Source organism: Schistocerca americana, chromosome 4 (genome assembly GCF_021461395.2).
Source record: "Schistocerca americana isolate TAMUIC-IGC-003095 chromosome 4, iqSchAmer2.1, whole genome shotgun sequence".
Lineage (NCBI taxonomy): Eukaryota > Metazoa > Arthropoda > Insecta > Orthoptera > Acrididae > Schistocerca > Schistocerca americana.
Genome location: NC_060122.1, coordinates 710,520,979 through 710,539,282, shown reverse-complemented (window position 1 = coordinate 710,539,282; position 18,304 = coordinate 710,520,979). Strand labels below are relative to the sequence as shown.

Sequence of the window (18,304 nt, the reverse complement as noted above, 5' to 3'; positions counted from 1 at the left end):
ACTTTTTCTTATATTTTATGGACTCGCATTTCTTGTTACATGACAAGTGTCCAGAGTGCCTATCGTTTGCAGCCTACTCAGCAACTAGACCGACGCCGACCGTTGTGGCCGAGCGGTTTTAGGAGCTTCAGTCTGGAACCGCGCGACCGCTACAGTCGCAGGTTCGAATCCTGCCTCGGACATGGATATGTGTGATATCCTTCGGTTAGTTAGGTTTAAGTAGTTCTAAGTTCTAGGGGACTGATGACCTCAGATGTTAACTCCCATAGTGCTCAGAACCATTTGAACCAACTAGAACGGCTGGTAGTGTTGGCGGCTACTGATACATCTCACGTCTCTGGAGCTACAACGTCGATAAAGCTACCTGCTAACGAAACTTGTTCAAGGATGCGCTGAGAATGATACACGCAGTGGAGACTATAATCGAGACGTTCACACAGATGTTCAATTACTTTACAATCTGGGGGATTCTCAGGCCAGAGAAGTCTGTACAGTAGTTTTCCCATTATTTGAAGACTCTTCTAGCAGTGAGGCAAAGCGCCCCTTCCCCCATAAAAGCAACAGTCGTTACAAGGAAAGGGATCGCCTGGAACGGATTCATAGCCACATCGTCCAAAACAAAAAGCGCGTCCTACGTAGGTTTATCGCACAAGAGAACGCGGCGGGAACATTTTTCGTAATATATCGCTACTTGAACGTCTTGTGTTCTATCGACAATGGTTGCTGAGTGTTCATCAACATTTCTCGGTGGACATTCGATGTCCATCCGTCCGATACGGTAACTAGTACGACTCTTTAGAGACGAACATCCCCAATTCTTGTTCTATTTGCGAATCTTTCGTTGCAGGAACGACTATTGCTAAGACTTTGTATGAGCTCAATTATCTCTGATTGTACCGCCATGGTCGTTTTGCGTAATGTATGGAGGAGGAAACAAGATATTACCTAAGTCGTTTTAGAACGTCTCCTCTCAGATTTTCAGTAGTAAATCTATCCGTAATGGACTAGGTCTCTCTTATAGCGTTTGTTGTTAAAATTTCATGACAATTTCCGTGACATTCCCGCGATTACTAAACGAACCAATTACGAAATGATTCACTCTCCATTGAATCTTTTCTCCATTATTATTACTACCTGGTAAGGATCTCCCACATGTTGAAAACGCGAATGACTCGTCTTTCCAGTCGCTTGGAGCACTTCTGTACTCTATCAATCTACAATAAACTGGCGGTAGAAGGGGAACAAGTTCTTTCGCGCAATTTTATTTAAAATACTACAGATAGTCCATAATTTCCATAGCCTTTCCCCCTTTGAGCGGTTTTAGCTGATTATCTGCTCTTTGGCTATTTGTTTCAGTATGTGTCATGTGACCCGACGGAAAGGAGGAACCCTAGCACTAACTTCCTAAAGAAAACAGTGTCTGACGGCGGAATTCACCATGTCATCCTTCTCTACGTCGGCTTCCATTTTGGTGCTAATATGGGCACTGATGCTTTTCCGTTACTACTCCGACGTTCACTTGAGTACACCCACCGATCATCTTCAGTGTCCCATCGAACAAGTTGGCTGAACTGTTTTTGAACTCACTAGTTTGGTTCTACTTATTTTTCTAGGCCCGTAGCATGTCGGTTCACTCAGTACTATCCCATGATATGTCCTCCCCTGGTAGCTGAGTGGTCAGCGCGACGAAATGTCATGCCTAACGGCGCGGGTTCAATTCCCGGCTGGGTCGGAGATTTTCTCCGCTGAGGGACTGGGTGTTGTGTTGTGGTTATCATCATCATTTCACCCCACCGACACGCAAGTCGCCGAAGTGGCGTTAACTCGAAAGACTCGCACCAGGCGAACGGTCTACCCGACGGGAGGCCTTAGCCACACGGCATTTCCATTTTATCCCATGGTATAATCTTCCGAGGCAATGTAGTTAAGGTCAAGAAATAATTTTTTCTACAGATGAGTGGATTAAGTTCGTAACCTGAAGACTCTTCGGGAACGTTGGGATCGTTACATTTACGTGCCAATGTATTGTCGTCCCTCTAATCGTATTTGTGCAGTATCATAAGAGTACATTTAGGATGAACTGCGAAATTCACGACCACAATACTGTAAGTAAAAATAATTATTATATGTTCGAGCTAATGGCGTAGGGATTTTGATACAGTTTTCACTAACAGACTGATTCACGAGGAAGGTTTGTGTATACAGGGTGTAAACGGTATGATGATGAAGTCCCATACTCCGTAACAGAGCGTAGGGAACGATGCGGGAGACCCGCACCGCCGTACTAAGCAAGGTCCTAGTGGAGGTGATTTGCCATTGCCTTCCTCCGACCGTACTGGGGATGAATGATGATGATGAAGATGACACAACAACACCCAGTCACCCCGAGGCAGGTGAAAAATCCCTGACCCCGCTGGGAATCGAACCCGGGACCCCGTGCTCGGGAAGCGAGAACGCTACCGCGAGACCACGAGCTGCGGACTGTAAACGGTATAGCTGCCAAAAAAATACTATTAGTAGAACAGAAGTAATTGATTTAAAAAGTCTAGTAACATGTTCGTCTATTTCCTACGGTTGTCCCAGAAAAAAAGCTCCCTTTGGGACAATATTTTCGGACAAGTAGACCCTGCACAGTGCACCCAGATTAGATTGACTTGTGCAGAAATTGTGCACAGCAGACCAGGAGAATTCATTACAAAGAACCAAAACACAACGGGGTCTTGCTCCGTCTCCTCCCCCAAAAAGAGGTGCACTTACGTAAGCAGTCGGTTCGTATTATTTCCCGCTGCGCGTATTGATATCACGAACGTGAGACGCAAACACACAGACAACTAAGGCATGCGTGCTCGAGTCATTGTAACACGCCTGTCGTCAACAGTCGTCGAGTTACCTGTGCAAAAGTTATTACAATTCTGTTAAACGTTAGGATGGAAGGGAGACTTACTATTGCTAAACTATGCGATATTCACTTAATTTACGGCGAGGCAAAAGGTGTTGCAAGAACAGCAGTACAAATTTATCGGGAACACTTTCCACAACGAAGACTTCCTATACGATCGACATTTGTTGCCGTACACCTAATGTTTGTATCATGGTATTTCTCTGTTTTCAGTCGATTATTTTTCAATTCATTCGTAACGAAGCACAGCAGTTATCTTTACCTTTTTGCATTTAATTCCGTATACGAAATGTATTCTCTATTCCGATATGCTTTCATTTTATTATTAAATAAATCATAACATAATACGACTTAAGAGTACTATTTAATTTACGTAGATCGAGAGATACTGTCTCTTTACTGAGCCGCGTAGTAGACAGAGGCCACAACGCGAAGAACGTACATTGGAAGCTGAGCAACAGATTCTGGACCGCATCCACGAAGATCCTACTCCGAGTACCAGAAGCATCGCCCGACAAGTGTGTGTACCGCACAGTGTCGTTCATTGCACTTTGGAAGAGTAGCGCCAGTGGCTTTATCACACTAGAAGCGTACGAGCGCTCCAAGAGAAAGATATCGCTCCGCGATGAGAATTCTCAGAGTGGTTTCTGTCAGAAGGCGCGCAGCATAGTTTTGTAAACAAAATACCCGTCTCAGATGAAGCAGTTTCACTAGCGGCGGAATAACTAATTTCTATAAAATGCGTACGTGGAGTGTACACAATCCGCTCCACACATTTTCACCGCCGCTTTTTCGTAAATGTATGGGAAGGCATAATCAATGATTAGTATAATCGATTATTACATTGAAACGTCCCCTTTTTAAAATTATACCTGACTGTGCTTAAACTGACACACAATATTTTTAGCGCAACGCAATCTGACTATCAAAGATCCCTGCAAAAGAATGGCCCTGAGTAACATTAAACTATACTTTACTTTTACTTTACTTTACACGTGGCTAAGGCCTTATCGACCATACACCTGCTCTACGAGCCTCTTCCAATTATTTCTATCCAGGGAAATTGTTGTCCAGTCAGAGTTGATGCCCATCCTAGCTGCATCTTCCCGGATATTCTCCATCCACCTAATTCGAGGTCTTCCTCTTCTTCTCTTTCCTTCTAATTTCTTAGTGGATGCTATTTTGGGTAGTCTGTTCTCCGGCATCCTTGCTACATGACCAGCCCAGTTCAGTCTTCTCTTCTTTAACATTTCCACAATGGTACTATGTTTGTACAGCTCCCGTAGTTCTTCATTTTTCCTTATCCTCCACTCCATGATATTTTCATCGAAGATTGGTCCAAATATTTTTCTTAGTATTTTTCTTTCAAATATCAACAGTTTTTCTTCATCTTTTTTCCTGAATGTAATAGCTTCACATCCATATAATGCTACTGGTACAATAGTTGACTGATAAAAACGGATTTTGAATTCAGTACTAAGTGATCTCATCCTTAAAATTTTGATACAGCTGTAAAAAGTTCTATTAGCTGCTGCTAGACGGGCGTCTATTTCTATTTCTGCTCTATTGTCTCTGCTAAAAAGACTCCCTAAGTGCTTGAAGTGGTCAACTGCCTTGAAAGTGAGACCATTTACGGTCAGTGGTGTATTCTTTTGGAGTTTTTTACTTATGACTAGATATTCTGTCTTTTCTTCATTCACATGAAGTCCAACTTTCTCAGCTATTTTGTAATAATTTTGCATCATCCTGATTAATTCAGCTTTTGAAGTGCTTATTAAGGCTACATCATCTGCATAAGCAAGTCTAGTAATGTTCTGTCCCTGCAGTTGGATCCCTTGTGGATTAGTTTTGGTGAATTCTCTATCAATCTTCTCTAAGATAATATTAAATAGAATAGGTGAGATGGCATCCCCTTGTCTCAGTCCAGTGTACACCTTAAAATTTTCAGTCTCTCCTGCAGGTGTCTTAACTTTGCATATGGTTTCTTCCAAACACATTTTAACTAATTTGATTAATTTTAATGGTATTTCAAATTCTTTCATGGTGTTTAAGAGTGTCTGTCGGTGTATGCTATCATAGGCCTTCTTGAAGTCTATAAATAGAATATGGATATCTACATTAAATTCCCATGCCTTCTCATTTATTTGTCTCAATGTGAATAAGTGATCCAAAGTGGATCTGTTAGTGCGGAAACCACATTGGTAGTCCCCAATCAGTTCTTCGGTTATGGGAATAAGTCTGTGTAGTATACACATCGACAAAATTTTATACGTGACATCGAGTAGGGCAATTCCTCTGTAGTTATCACAGACAAGGGGATCATTCTTCTTAAAGATGGGGCATATAATTGCAGTTTTCCAATCGGCCGGTATGTTTTCTGTCTCCCAAATTGTTTCAATTAACTATATCTTACCTTTCAGAAATCACTTACCTCACAAAAATCTTCATTACTCGAACTACTGCAATACAGCGAGCGCCACTACTGCCAGCTAAATAAAAGATTCAAACTACGGAAGGCACTAACTACTGATAGGCATAGTTAGCAAATGAAAGATTTTGATAGAGAACAAACAATGTATTTACCTTAATAGTGTTGAAAAATCATAATATACATAGCAGTTCCTAATATCCAGTATTACAAATTTCAAAACTCCGCCATCTCTCTCCCCACATCCACCACTGCTGGCGGCTCACCTCCAACTGCGCAACGCTACGCGCTGTTCACATCCAGCTGCCGCTGCCCAACACTACAATGGCAGACAACAACGCAAACCAGCCACAGACTGCACACAGCGCAGCCAATGATTCTCACACAGACCGCTACGTAACGTTGCCAATAAGAAAACATAAACAGCCTACTTACAACATTACTGGGTCTTATGTTTTACCTGAACGATTGACTGGAAACAACTACCGAACATCTCTAGAGGAAACATTGTTGCCAACTGTATTAGAAGATATTCCGTTAGCTGTACGTCATAAAATGTGGTTCCTCTCCGATGGTGTTCAATCCCACATTCTTCAGAGTACGAAGGTTTTTGATTAGACGATTTCCAGGACGATAGATAGCGCGTTTTGGTCCACATCGATGGCCAGCACGCAGTCCTCAATTAAATCCACTGGAGATTTACTTTTGGGGCTATATGAAGGAACTTTCTCATTCTCAGCAAGTAAATAATGTGGACCAACTTACGCAGAGGATTTTCGATGCTGCCAGTATCATAAAGGTAAATGTGCATGTGTGCGAACTAGTGTCGCGAAACTGGGTTCGCCATAATGAAGCATGTATCAAATAGAATGATAGGCATTTTGTAGTATTAGTGTAAGAGGAAACAAAATAATATGAGTTTCATTTTCGTTACGGTACTGTTGTACAAAAGAATAATAATCTGAATTTAATTTTCGTTATGGTATTGTTGTAAAAAGAGAAAACAGTTGATTTTAATTAATGCACAACGAATTACGTGCTAATTGATTGATTTTGTACTATGGAAAACACATTTTATTTGATGTTAGCTTTTCATTGCTACCACGACCTTCTTTATGATAACGTCGTAAAAGAGAAAGCATCTGATTCTACGTAATTCATTGCTTACGTAAAACGAATTACACGTGGTTGAAAAACCAATGACTATTGACGTTGCTTATATGGGTAGTACCTGACCACCGCACCGCGTCGTTATAACCGTCCAACGTTTACATTGCTCTGATTCGTCCGTTACCTTTCTCTGACTGCCGCGTCGATGTCGGTAATACACAAAGAAGGTTGTCTACGACCAGTTGACAACGTGAATGAATACAAGTGCATTCAAATGGCTCCGAGCACTATGCGACTTAACATATGAGGTCATCAGTCCCCTAGACTTAGAACTACTTCAACCTAACTAATCTAAGGACATCACACACATCCATGCCCGAGGCAGAATTCGAACCTGCGACAGTAGCAGCAGCGCGGTTCCGGACTGAAGCGCCTAGAACCGCTCGGCCATACCGGCCGGCCCTGGCAAGGGACCAAGTTAAATTGCGCGTATAGTAAGCTCACGCCTCTGCCAATCGACTACGCCTTTTTTAGTGTCTCCTCCAACGCGAGGGTAAAAATAGCTCGTTTCGATGTAATCTTCTCCTTTACAACCGTCTCTCTAACGTAAAACATTCCGATTTCTTGTCTTTAACCCTCTGAGTCCCAATAATATGAAGAAAAATTTCATTTTAAAATGTTTCACAAAATTCGTCTTCATCATCATAGTAAGAAACGAATATATGAAGAAATTGGCAAGAACTAAACATTCAATTGTATTAAGGAGTCGGTTTCACTTTGGAACCACTGGGACATACAGTTTTCAACTGCTCATAATTTCATGAGATATATTTACAAAAGATTTATCTTTTTTCCTAGACACAGTCCCACATCTCGAAAATTCAATGAACTCATAGTGACTAAAATAAATAATAAGCCTAAATAACAAGCAAAAATGGGCCTAAAGTTTAATAAATTTATATTTTTAATTTTTCGAAATTGCTCATAATAGCGCTAGTATGAACACAAAATTCGTTACAATACCTTGAGATATAGTTACTTTCTCTGTCAATGATCGTCTCAACATGATCACTATAAAAAAAAAAAAAAACACACACACACACATCTCAATATCTTCTACAATCACGTAGCACAATCTCCTCGACGACTTTTTTGAACGTTTTAAGTGACTGCTACAACACACTACATTCATAGAATTAGTTCAGTGTACCACTAGATGTCTCTGCCTTGAAATATCATCGGTAGTTTCGTGCGAAAGGCATTGGTACTTAAAAAAATTAATGAAATGGTGGTTTCATACAGAGACCACTGCTGCTGAAAGGATTAAACTATGCACCCAAATTGCGTGAAAACGTAATCACATGTCAGTTCTAGTATAATATATTTGTCCAATGAATACCCGTTTATCATCTGCATTTCCTCTTGGTGTAGCAATTTTAATGGCCAATAGTGTAAAGTGTCTGGCGGACGGCAGGAGCGTTTTCAAATGTAATTTAAAGTTATTTTCGCCTGACAACTGTATCTATACCGTGTAGAAATTGCTGAATGGGAATACAGAAACAGCTACAACTTGTAAATGATTAGCATGTAGCCAGACGAACACATATTCGTCAGTTGTCCCTGCAGGTTTGACACATTCCTCGTGGTGAGGTGTACAATGAAAGTGTTGTTACCCCGCAGGAGGAGCGCAAGTCGGCGCTGTCGGCCGCCACGACGTACACGGAGCTGCAGAGCCGCGTCGACACGCAGGAGCTGGTCGACGTCGACATCGGGGCCGCCGCCGCCGCCGCCTCCTCGGACGTCTGACCGCGAGCCGGCTCCACGTTCTCTACTGTCTCTGCAAACTTGTAATAAAATCAGGTCCTACCTTAACAGTAAAATAAAAGGAGTAGCCCACCAGCAGCATTCCTTCATTATACCTGCAGCCATTTTCAGATCTAAATATACAAACCAAACTTGTCCTAACCCTTTCCTCTACTGTGTTTATCACTATTTCTGTTTCACGGTATAAGGTTTCGATTGCCTTCGTGGGTGTGGTTCCCTGCGCACGAATTGTACACGGTTTTACGTGTATTTCTTCCATAAGACACACGTGTATAACAACCACGTTTACGCGGAACAGTTATCACATCTCTTCGTTGAATCATACTCTTGAAGTCACAGAATCTCGCCACAAACGTAAAGAAACTACACAGACATGTACGAGGGGCGTGTGAAAAGTCTGTGCAAAAATAAAAACTACTTATGTGTTAGGGGTAAGCATTTTTTATTTTTCGACATAGTCTCCTTGTAGACTTATACACTTCGTCCAACGCTGTTCTAATTTGTTGATCCCTTCGAATATTAGTTGCTGCAATCGCCTCCTCGTTTGAATAAAATCTTTGTCCCATCAGCCATTTCTTCAAATTGAGGAGCAAATAGTAGTCCGAGGGAGCCAAGTCTGGAGAATAGGGGAGATGTGAAACGAGTTTTAATCCTATTTCCATTAATTTTGTTACCACAACTGCTGAGGTGTGTGCTGGTGCATTGTCGTGATGGAAAAGGATTTTCTTGCGGTCCAAACGCCGGCGTTTTTCTTGCAGCTCGGTTTTCAAACGGTCCAATAGCGATGAATAATATGCACCTGTAATAGTTTTACCCTTTTCCAGATAGTGGATGAGGATTATCCCTTGCGAATCCCAAAAGACAGTCGCCATAACCTTTCCGGCCGAAGGACTGGTCTTCGCCTTTTTTGGTGCAGATTCTCCCTTGGTAACCCATTGTTTAGATTGTTGTTTCGGCTCAGGAGTATAGTAATGTATCCATGTTTCATTCACAGTGCCGAAACGACGCTTAAAGTCCTGCGAATTCTTTCTGAAGAGCTGCAAACCGTCCTTGCAACACCTCACACGATTCTGTTTTTGGTCAAGCGTGAACAATCGCGGAACCTATGTTGCGGATAGCTTTCTCATGTCCAAATGTTTATGCACATTATTACGTAGCCATTCATTCGAGATGCCCACAGCATTAGCAATCTCACGCACCTTAATTCTTCTGTCATCCATCACCATATCATGGATTTTATCAACGATTGCTGGAGTCGTACCCTCCACAGGGCGTCCAGAACGTTCAGCATCACTTGTGCCCATATGGCCACCCCGAAAATTTTGAAACCATTTATAAACGGTTCTAATAGAAGGTGCAGAGTCACTGCAATGTTTATCAAGCTTCTCTTTAGTCTCCTGAGGCGTTTTGCCTTTCATAAAGTAATGTTTAATCACCACACGAAATTCTTCTTCGTCTATTTTTTGACAATCACTCGACTTCTTTGATTCACACGAACGCCAGACACAAAGAAATAGACCAATATTGCTGAAACTTGGTGTGCGCTCTTTCCAAAGATGCTACTAACTAAACATGACCTCGATACGCGCCGGTGGTGCCATCTCTCGGACTTCGCACGGACTTTTCAAACGTCCCTCGTATTACTTGTGATATGGACTGTAGCAGGAAACAATGAGGTGTGTGCGCGAAATTACATTAAATCTACTTCTTGTAGCTATTACAGCATGATACGCACCAGCATACAATCTTCCAGTTATTTCGCTTACTCGCGAGTTTCATAAGTATATGTGCATGATTTCCGCAGAAGAGTTGTCTATTTTTAGTTATGTCGTCTGTTACTTGACCAAATGCGGGTAGTAAGGAAATAGGAAGGTAAAATTTTCTAAGTTCGAATAGGCAGCGTTATTCAGTCACGCAGAAGTATCAAAATCTGCTAGCTAGGAAACGTAAACATTTCAACACCGTTACTCGGGCAGGAAGACAGCGACCTCAACACTCTTGAGCGAAACTGCTCGTGAGCTCACCATCAAATCGTTAGAAAAGTGCAGATCGAACTGCTTCGTAATGTTATGTAAGAGACATTACATAGGGCGCACCACAGCCCACAATTATTTGACCAAGCAGTAAAGACACTGTAACAAATTCTTTAAGCAAATGTATCGGAACTGAAGAGCGCTGACGACTCGTGAAGAACAGAGCCGCTTCGATCATTACGAATGAGTGGAGCCACCCCCCATTAGCTTTTGGCACTTGACCAGTTGGATCGATTGCCTTCATGTCGTTCGCACTCGATTCTCTGGTTAATGTATGTAATATCTTGTGAGATTATTCTACGGTCGATCTTACACTTGCTGCCTGACGAGAACATCAGCAGTCAGAAGCCACGAATAATGAAATCCAGCATCCAGTCTGAAGGCAGCATAGCAGCTAGCAGTGGCAGGCAGTCCAGGGCTCTAGTCCAGGGCAGAAACTGCCCTAAAACCCTAGCGTCGCACGAGTCTGACGGCAAACTCTGCCGGTGGGTCAGGTTCAACATTCACATCACAGTTCCCGACATCGCGGTCCATCTGATGGGACAACGCAGGCAGTGATCTGGGAGGGACTGAATACTCCCCGAAATGGCGCGTGAATAAAACACACACATCGCGGTCACCGCCATCTCTAAGCAGGACTACCGAAGGTGCCTGCCCACCTAGCCAGGGGGCGGCAAACTGCCGCACCATGTTGTCATCGACTTCCACTACGAGCTCATACGGCGTCTTCGGCAGTCTCGAGTCCGCTGTGAGTTTCGGCGAATTCTTCTCCCTCTTTTATATCCAGCAGCCGTCGCAGAAGACACGGCAACGACTTATATTCTGTGTAATAAATGGAATGATCTTGAATATTGTTTTATTGCGTCTGACGACGCCACACAGGTCTTCGTTCTGCATCCTGACAAAACAGTAGCGGTTTCCGGCCTGGCAGTGGACAGCCCATACAGTTCTATTAATTACTGTGGAATATCCACATTTGTAGCTGAGCTACTTAATTCTACAATGTCGTTTACTGATGACAGAAAGTTTTAGTTATTCGTATATCTAAATCTTTACTGCACCCACTGATAAACAGTATCAATAGTCTCGATCTCAACACACATACATTCTACATTATGCTTCCCTAAACACACACACACACAGATATATATACATATATATATATATATATATATATATATATATATATATATATATATATATATATATATGATGAACTGATGACTGAAAGTTTTAGTTGTTGGTGTATCTAAATATATATACAGAGTAACCCATTTTAATGTTTCAGTGAAGATATCTCTGGAACAACAATAGATATTAAAAAACGACTTTCGCGATTATAAATGATGAATGTGAGGTAGGGGCTCGTGAAAGTAAATACTATGAGACATTATAAGACGGAAGGAAATATTTTTTGCAACACAGACTTTTTTTTAAATCGACACTCCGCATTATTTCTTTCAAAGTCTGTAGCGTGAAACATCACAAAAAGAATGGTGTTGGTTGCATGGCGATAGGTCAATTACATCCCGAAAAACGGCAAGCGAAATTGACGCTGGAAACAAACGAAAGGCACCGCAATTTTAGATCGCGAGATGCAACCGTGAACCGCAAGTCGGCCTCAATGGCTGTGTGATTGACATACTGCGATGTGACAAACGCTGTACTTATCACTATTTACTGTAAACTGTATTCTGGTTGGGCATAGTGTGGATATGAAAGTCATACCAAAACATGAAAATTTTACTAGAAGCCATCAAGTATTGACTCTCAATGGCAGATTTGTGGTGACTTGAAAGTGGTTGCACTGCTATTAGGTATGCAGTTAGGGTATACTAAATATTGCTGCTTTCTCTGTGAATGGAATAGCCGAGCTCTTGCATCTCATTACAGTAAACATGAATGGCCCACCAGAAAACCTCTTCAAACAGGTATAAAGAACATTAAGAGTGAACCTCTAGTAGCCCCTAAAAAGATTCTGCTCCTGCCCTTGCACATCAAGTTGGGTCTCACGAAAAACTTTGTTAAGGGAATGAACAAAGATGGTGACGCATTGAAGTACTTAAGGCAAAAATTCCCTTACTTAAGTGATGACAAAGTAAAGGAGGGCATCTTTGTAGGCCCACAGATTCGAGAGCTTTTTGGAGACCATAGTTTTGATGGAATTATACAAGGCGATGAGAAGAATGCATGGGAATGTTTTAAGACAGTCTGTTTACAGTCCTTAGGGAATAAACGAGCAATAAATTACAAGGAGATTGTAGATAACATATTATCATCTTATGAAAAACTTGTTTGCAACATGTCATTGAAAATGCACTTCTCACATAGTCATCTTGAATTTTTCCCGAAAGATTGTGGTGCAATAAATGATGAACATGGGGACTGATTTCTTCAAGATATTGCCACATTTGAGAAGAGGTATGCCGGAAAGTGGAGCCCTACTATTTTAGCAGATTACTGCTGGACTGTCATAAGGGGTATTCCCGAGTATGTGTATAATCGTCAAGCCAAGCGAAAACGGCCATCTTCTGAATTTATCTCTGATCAAAATATGTAATTGTATATACTGTACATATGGATATTTAACATTTGTAATCCTTTATATACATTTGTGACCAGTTAATATATATATATTTTCTTTTGTGCTTTACATAGTTCTGGTACAAAGTAGACTTACAAAGTATTTTCATTCATGTAATATTATCTTCATTTTTTCTTAATATGTTGCATTTGTACTTCCAGAATGGCACTAAAATTTATCAATGCATAACACATAACATAATTCAAATAATTATTCACTTAAAATTTGTTATGCTGAATCTTGGAACATGAATGCATATTTAGTTAGTGAGTTATTAATACAAAAATGTAGATTCCTTTTTTAAAAAAAACTAGGGCTAAATGTTCATGAAGATGATGATTTTGGATCATTTTATACTGAAATAAACATGACTAACTCAAAATCATGCAATTTAGACACTTTCACTTCAAATTTGTTGTTCAATTAATCGTCAGTAGCACTTTGTTTAAGAATCATAAAAGAAGGTTGTGTACGTGGAAGAGACGGGGAGACTCCAAAAGATTTCAGATTGATTATGTAACGGAAGACAGATTTTCGGAACCAGATATTAAATTGTAAGACATTTCCAGGGGCAGATGTGACCTTGGACCACAATTTATTTGTTTTGAACTGTAGATTAAAACTAAAGATATTACAAAAGGGTAGTACATTATGGGCATGGGACGTGGATAGGTTGAAGGAACCAAAAGTCATCGAGAGTTTCCGATGGAGCATTAGGCAACGTTTGACTATAACAGGGGAAGTGCATACAGTAGAAGATGTATGGATACCTTCGAGAGACGAATTAATGAAGGCAGCAGAGGATTAAATAGATAAAAAGACATCTACGTCTACATCTACATTGATACTCTGCAAATCACATTTACGTGCCTGGCAGAGGGTTCATCGAACCACCTTCACTATTCTCTATTATTCCAATCTCGTATAGCACGCGGAAAGAATGAACACCTATATATTTCCGTACGAGCTCTGATTTCCCTTATTTTATCGTTGTGATCGTTCCTCGCTATGTAGGTCGGTGTCAACAAAATATTTTCGCATTCGGAGGAGAAAGTTAGTGATTGGAATTTCGTGAGAAGATTCTGTCGCAAAGAAAAACGCCTTTCTTTTAGTGATTTCCAGCCCAAATCCTGTATCATTTCTGTGACACTCTCTCCCATATTTCGCGATAATACAAAACGTGCTGCCTTTCTGTGAACTTTTTCAAATGGCTCTGAGCACTATGGGACTCAACATCTGTGGTCATCAGTCCCCTAGAACTGAGAACTACTTAAACCTAACTAATCTAAGGACATCACACACATCCATGCCCGAGGCAGGATTCGAACCTGCGACCGCAGCAGTCACGCGGTTCCGTACTGAGCGCCTAGAACCCCTCGGCCACCACGGCCGGTTGAACTTTTTCGATGTACTCTGTCAGTCCTATCTTGTAAGGATCCCACACCGCTTAGCAGTATTGTAAAAGAGGACGGACAAGCTTAGTGTAGGCAGTCACCTGTTACATTTTCTAAGTGCCCTGCCAATAAAATGCAGTCTTTGTTTAACCTTCCCCAGAACATTTTCTATGTGTTCCTTCCAATTTAAGTTGTTCGTAATTGTAAAATCGAGGTATTTCGCTGAATTTACGGGTTTTAGATTAGACTGATTTACCGTGTAACCGAAGTTTAACGAGTTCTTTTTAGCACTCATGTGGATGACCTCACACTTTTCGTTATTTAAGGTTAACTGCCACTTTTCGCACCATTCCGATGTTTCTTCTGAATCGTTTTGCAGTTTGTTTTGATCTTCTGATGACTTTATTAGTCGATAAAAGACAGCATCATCTGCAAACAACCGAAGACGGCTGCTCAGGTTGTCTCCTAAATCGTTTATATAGATAAAGAACAGCGAAGGGCCTATAACACTACCTTGGGGAACGCCAGAAATCACTTCTGTTTTACTCGATGACTTTTCGTCAATTACTACGAACTGTGACCTCTCTGACAGGAAATCACAAATCCAGTCACATAACTGAGACGATATTCCATAAGCACGGAATTTTACTACAAGCTGCTTGTGACAAGGCGTAATTGAAATCCTTGGATAATACAGGAGATACTGGATTTAACTGATGAAAGGAGAAAATATAAAAATGCAGCAAATAAAACAGGCGAAGGGAATAAAAATGCCTAAAGCATGAGATTGACAGGAAGTGCGTAATGGCTAAGCAGGCATGGCTAGAGAACAAATATAAGAATTTAGAAGCACGTTTCACTGGGGAAAAGATAGATATCGCCTACAGAAAAAATAAGGAGGCCTTTGGAGAATGCAGATGTATGAATATGAACAGGTCAGGTGGAAAACCGGAACTAACAAAAGAAGGGAAAGCTGAAAGGTGGAAGAGGTATATAGAGGGTCTGTGCAAGGGAGAAAAACTAGGAGGCAATATTATGGGAAGGGAAGTGGACGTAGATGAAGATGAGATGGAGATATGATACTGCAAGAAAAATTTTACAAAGCGCTGAAAGATCTAAGCCGAAACAAGGCCACGGGATTAGACGAATTCCGTTGAGTTACTGATAGTCTTAAGAGAGCCAGCCATGCCCAAACTCTTCCATTTGGTGTGCAAGATGTACGACACAGGCGAAATACCCTTAGACATTAAGAAGAATGTAATAATTCCAGTTCCAAAGAAAGCAGTTCCTGACAGGTGTGAAAATTACCGAACTATCAGTTTCATAAGTCATGGCTGCAATACATTAAGGCGAATTGTTTACAGAAGAATGGAAAAACTGGCAGAAGCCCACCTCAGGGGAGATCAGTTTGGATTCCAGAGAAAAATAGGGACGCGCGAGGCGATACTGACCCTACGACTTATCGTAGATGGTAGGTTAAAGAATGGCAAACCTACGTTTATAGCATTTGCAGACTTAGAGGAAGCTTTTGACAAAGTTGAGGCTAAAACACAGGGATTGCAAGGCTATTAATAACTTGTACAGAAACCAGTTGGCAGTTATAAGAGTCGAGGGGCATGAAAGGGAAGCAGTGGTTGAGAAGGGAGTGAGACAGGGTTGTGGCCTATCCTAAGTGTTATTCAATACGCATATTGAACAAGAAGTAAAGGAAACCAAAGAAATATTTAGAGTAGGATTTAAAGTTAAGCCAAGCGGTCTATGGCGCTGCAGTCATGGACTGTGTGGCTGGTCCCGGCGGAGGTTCGAGTCCTCCGTCGATCATGGGTGTGTGTGTGCATGTCCTTAGGATAATTTAGGTTAAGTAGTGTGTAAGCTTAGGGACTGATGACCTTAGCAGTTGAGTCCCATAAGATATTACACACATTTGAATTTTTTAAGTTCAGGGAAAAGAGATAAAAACCTTGAGGTTTGCCAATGACGTAATTCTGTCCGAGACACTGAAGGAGATGGAAGAACAGTTGAACGGAATGGACAGTGTATTGAAAGGAGGATATAAGATGAACATCAACAAAAGCTAAACGAGGATAATGGAATGTAGTAGAATTAAATCCGGTGATGCTGAGGGAATTAGATTAGGAAACGAGACAGTTAAAGTGGTAGCTATTTCGGCAGCAATATAACTGTTGATGGCCGAAGTAGAGAAGATATAAAATGTAGACTGGCAATGGCAAGAAAAGCGTTTCTGAAGATGAGAAATTTGTTAACATCTATTGTAGATATAAGTGTTAGGAAGTTTTTTCTGAAACTAGTGTGTCCCACGAAAGATGCCCGGGAGGGGTCAGCGGTTCGTGCGGCACGGCGACCGGTCGCTGCCACCGCATCCGCCAGCCGCCGCCGCGCCCGGTTCTCGGCCACCAGCCTTTATTTACAGTAGGCGCTCAAAATGATGTCCCCCTGCGGTAAGAGCAGCCTGACATCTCCTGAACTCGTTAGCAAACACCCGGCGAATTTAGGCTCCCGAAATGTGGGAAATGTCTAGCCGAACCCTGTCTTCCAACCCTTCGAGCGGGTGGGAATTGGTTGCATACATCTTGTCTTTTAACATTCCCAAAGATAAAAACAACATATACGAGTATTTAGATCTGGAGGACGAGGAGACCAGTTAAACATCCTGTCATCAAAAACACTTCGTATTGCTCTCATAGAAGCATTAGCGATTTGTGGTCTTGCATGAAATAACTGTACATCTTTTCGTTAGGTGTTAGTTCTCGAAAAAAAAAAAGGATGCAGTATATTGTTCACATACCTGTCACAGCATATTGTTGCATGGAAAAAGATTGGTCCAATAATTCGTCTTGCACTAATTGCACACCACACTTTGTTGTAGCATCATGCAGAGATTGTTGATTTAATTCATGAGGATTTTCAGAGCTCCAACGTCGCTTGTTCTGAGAATTTACGCCCGCCGACAAATTCAGCCATGTTTCATCGGAAAAAAGCATCTCAAGAGAAAAAAGCATCTCAAGATCAACTTCCCCATCGTGCACAGACTGTAACAGCCAGTTGCAATAACGAAGTCGAACAACAATATCTGAGTTACTCGGCTGATGCACTACCGTTACTTTGTATGGTTTCAACTTCTGTTTGTACACAGCTCTGTGAGCAGATGCTATTGACACACCAATCTGAAGTGCCGAACGGCGCAGTTTTTCTCGGACTTCTTTCCGAGGCCTCCCCTGTCTCACCTATTTTATTTTCGGTTAAAATAGTAGATTCACTAGGTCTTCGTTTGTGTAGCACAGATCCACTCTCTTGAAATTTCTTTATTAATCTACGTATCGTCGAATCCTTGGGAACATGCACACCAAGAAATTTTCATATGAATTCAAGAGCCGGCCGCGGTGGTCTCGCGGTTCTAGGCGCGCAGTCCGGAACCGCGCGACTGCTACGGTCGCAGGTTCGAATCCTGCCTCGGGCATGGATGTGTGTGATGTCCTTAGGTTAGTTAGGTTTAAGTAGTTCTAAGTTCTAGGGGACTGATGACCACAGCTGTTAAGTCCCATAGTGCTCAGAGCCATGAATTCAAGACGAGATTCCACGTACGACTCTATTTTTGCATAGTTCAACACAAGAAACACTCGTTGATCCTTCATGTATACCATTACCGAAGAAAAACTCGACAGGGAACTCAAAAAAAAAAAAAAAAAAAAAACACCCGAACACTCAGGTGCACATTATAGAAGGCAAGCGAACGGTATTTCTATCTGAGGACCGGGCCCAGCCATATATGGACAGGGAATAATGCAATAACGACGTCTAGCAACAATATCTGAAGCGATAAAACTTGACAGAAAACAAAAGATAACACCAGTACACTCAGTCGCACAGTGTAGGGGGCACGCACAAAGTGTTGGAGTCCGAGAACTGCGCATAGCGGCAAGCGGCAGACGCAGCGGTAAAAGCCGACAAACGCACTGAGCGACTCGCAGACCCCTCCCGGGCGTCTTTCGTGAGTCACCCTGTATTTGTCTG

At 41.7% G+C, this 18,304-nt stretch overlaps 1 protein-coding gene across 1 annotated transcript in view; it reads left to right on the top strand.

The window, feature by feature from the left end:
• Positions 1 to 8,336, top strand: part of LOC124612602 (protein amnionless) — a 117,909-nt gene extending 109,573 nt beyond the window's left edge. The window contains exon 8 of the mRNA XM_047140892.1: positions 8,118 to 8,336. Within this exon, the coding sequence (XP_046996848.1) occupies positions 8,118 to 8,243 (126 nt within the window). The 3' untranslated portion in view covers positions 8,244 to 8,336. The remainder of the gene's footprint in view (positions 1 to 8,117) is intronic.
• Positions 8,337 to 18,304: the final 9,968 nt, after the last annotated feature.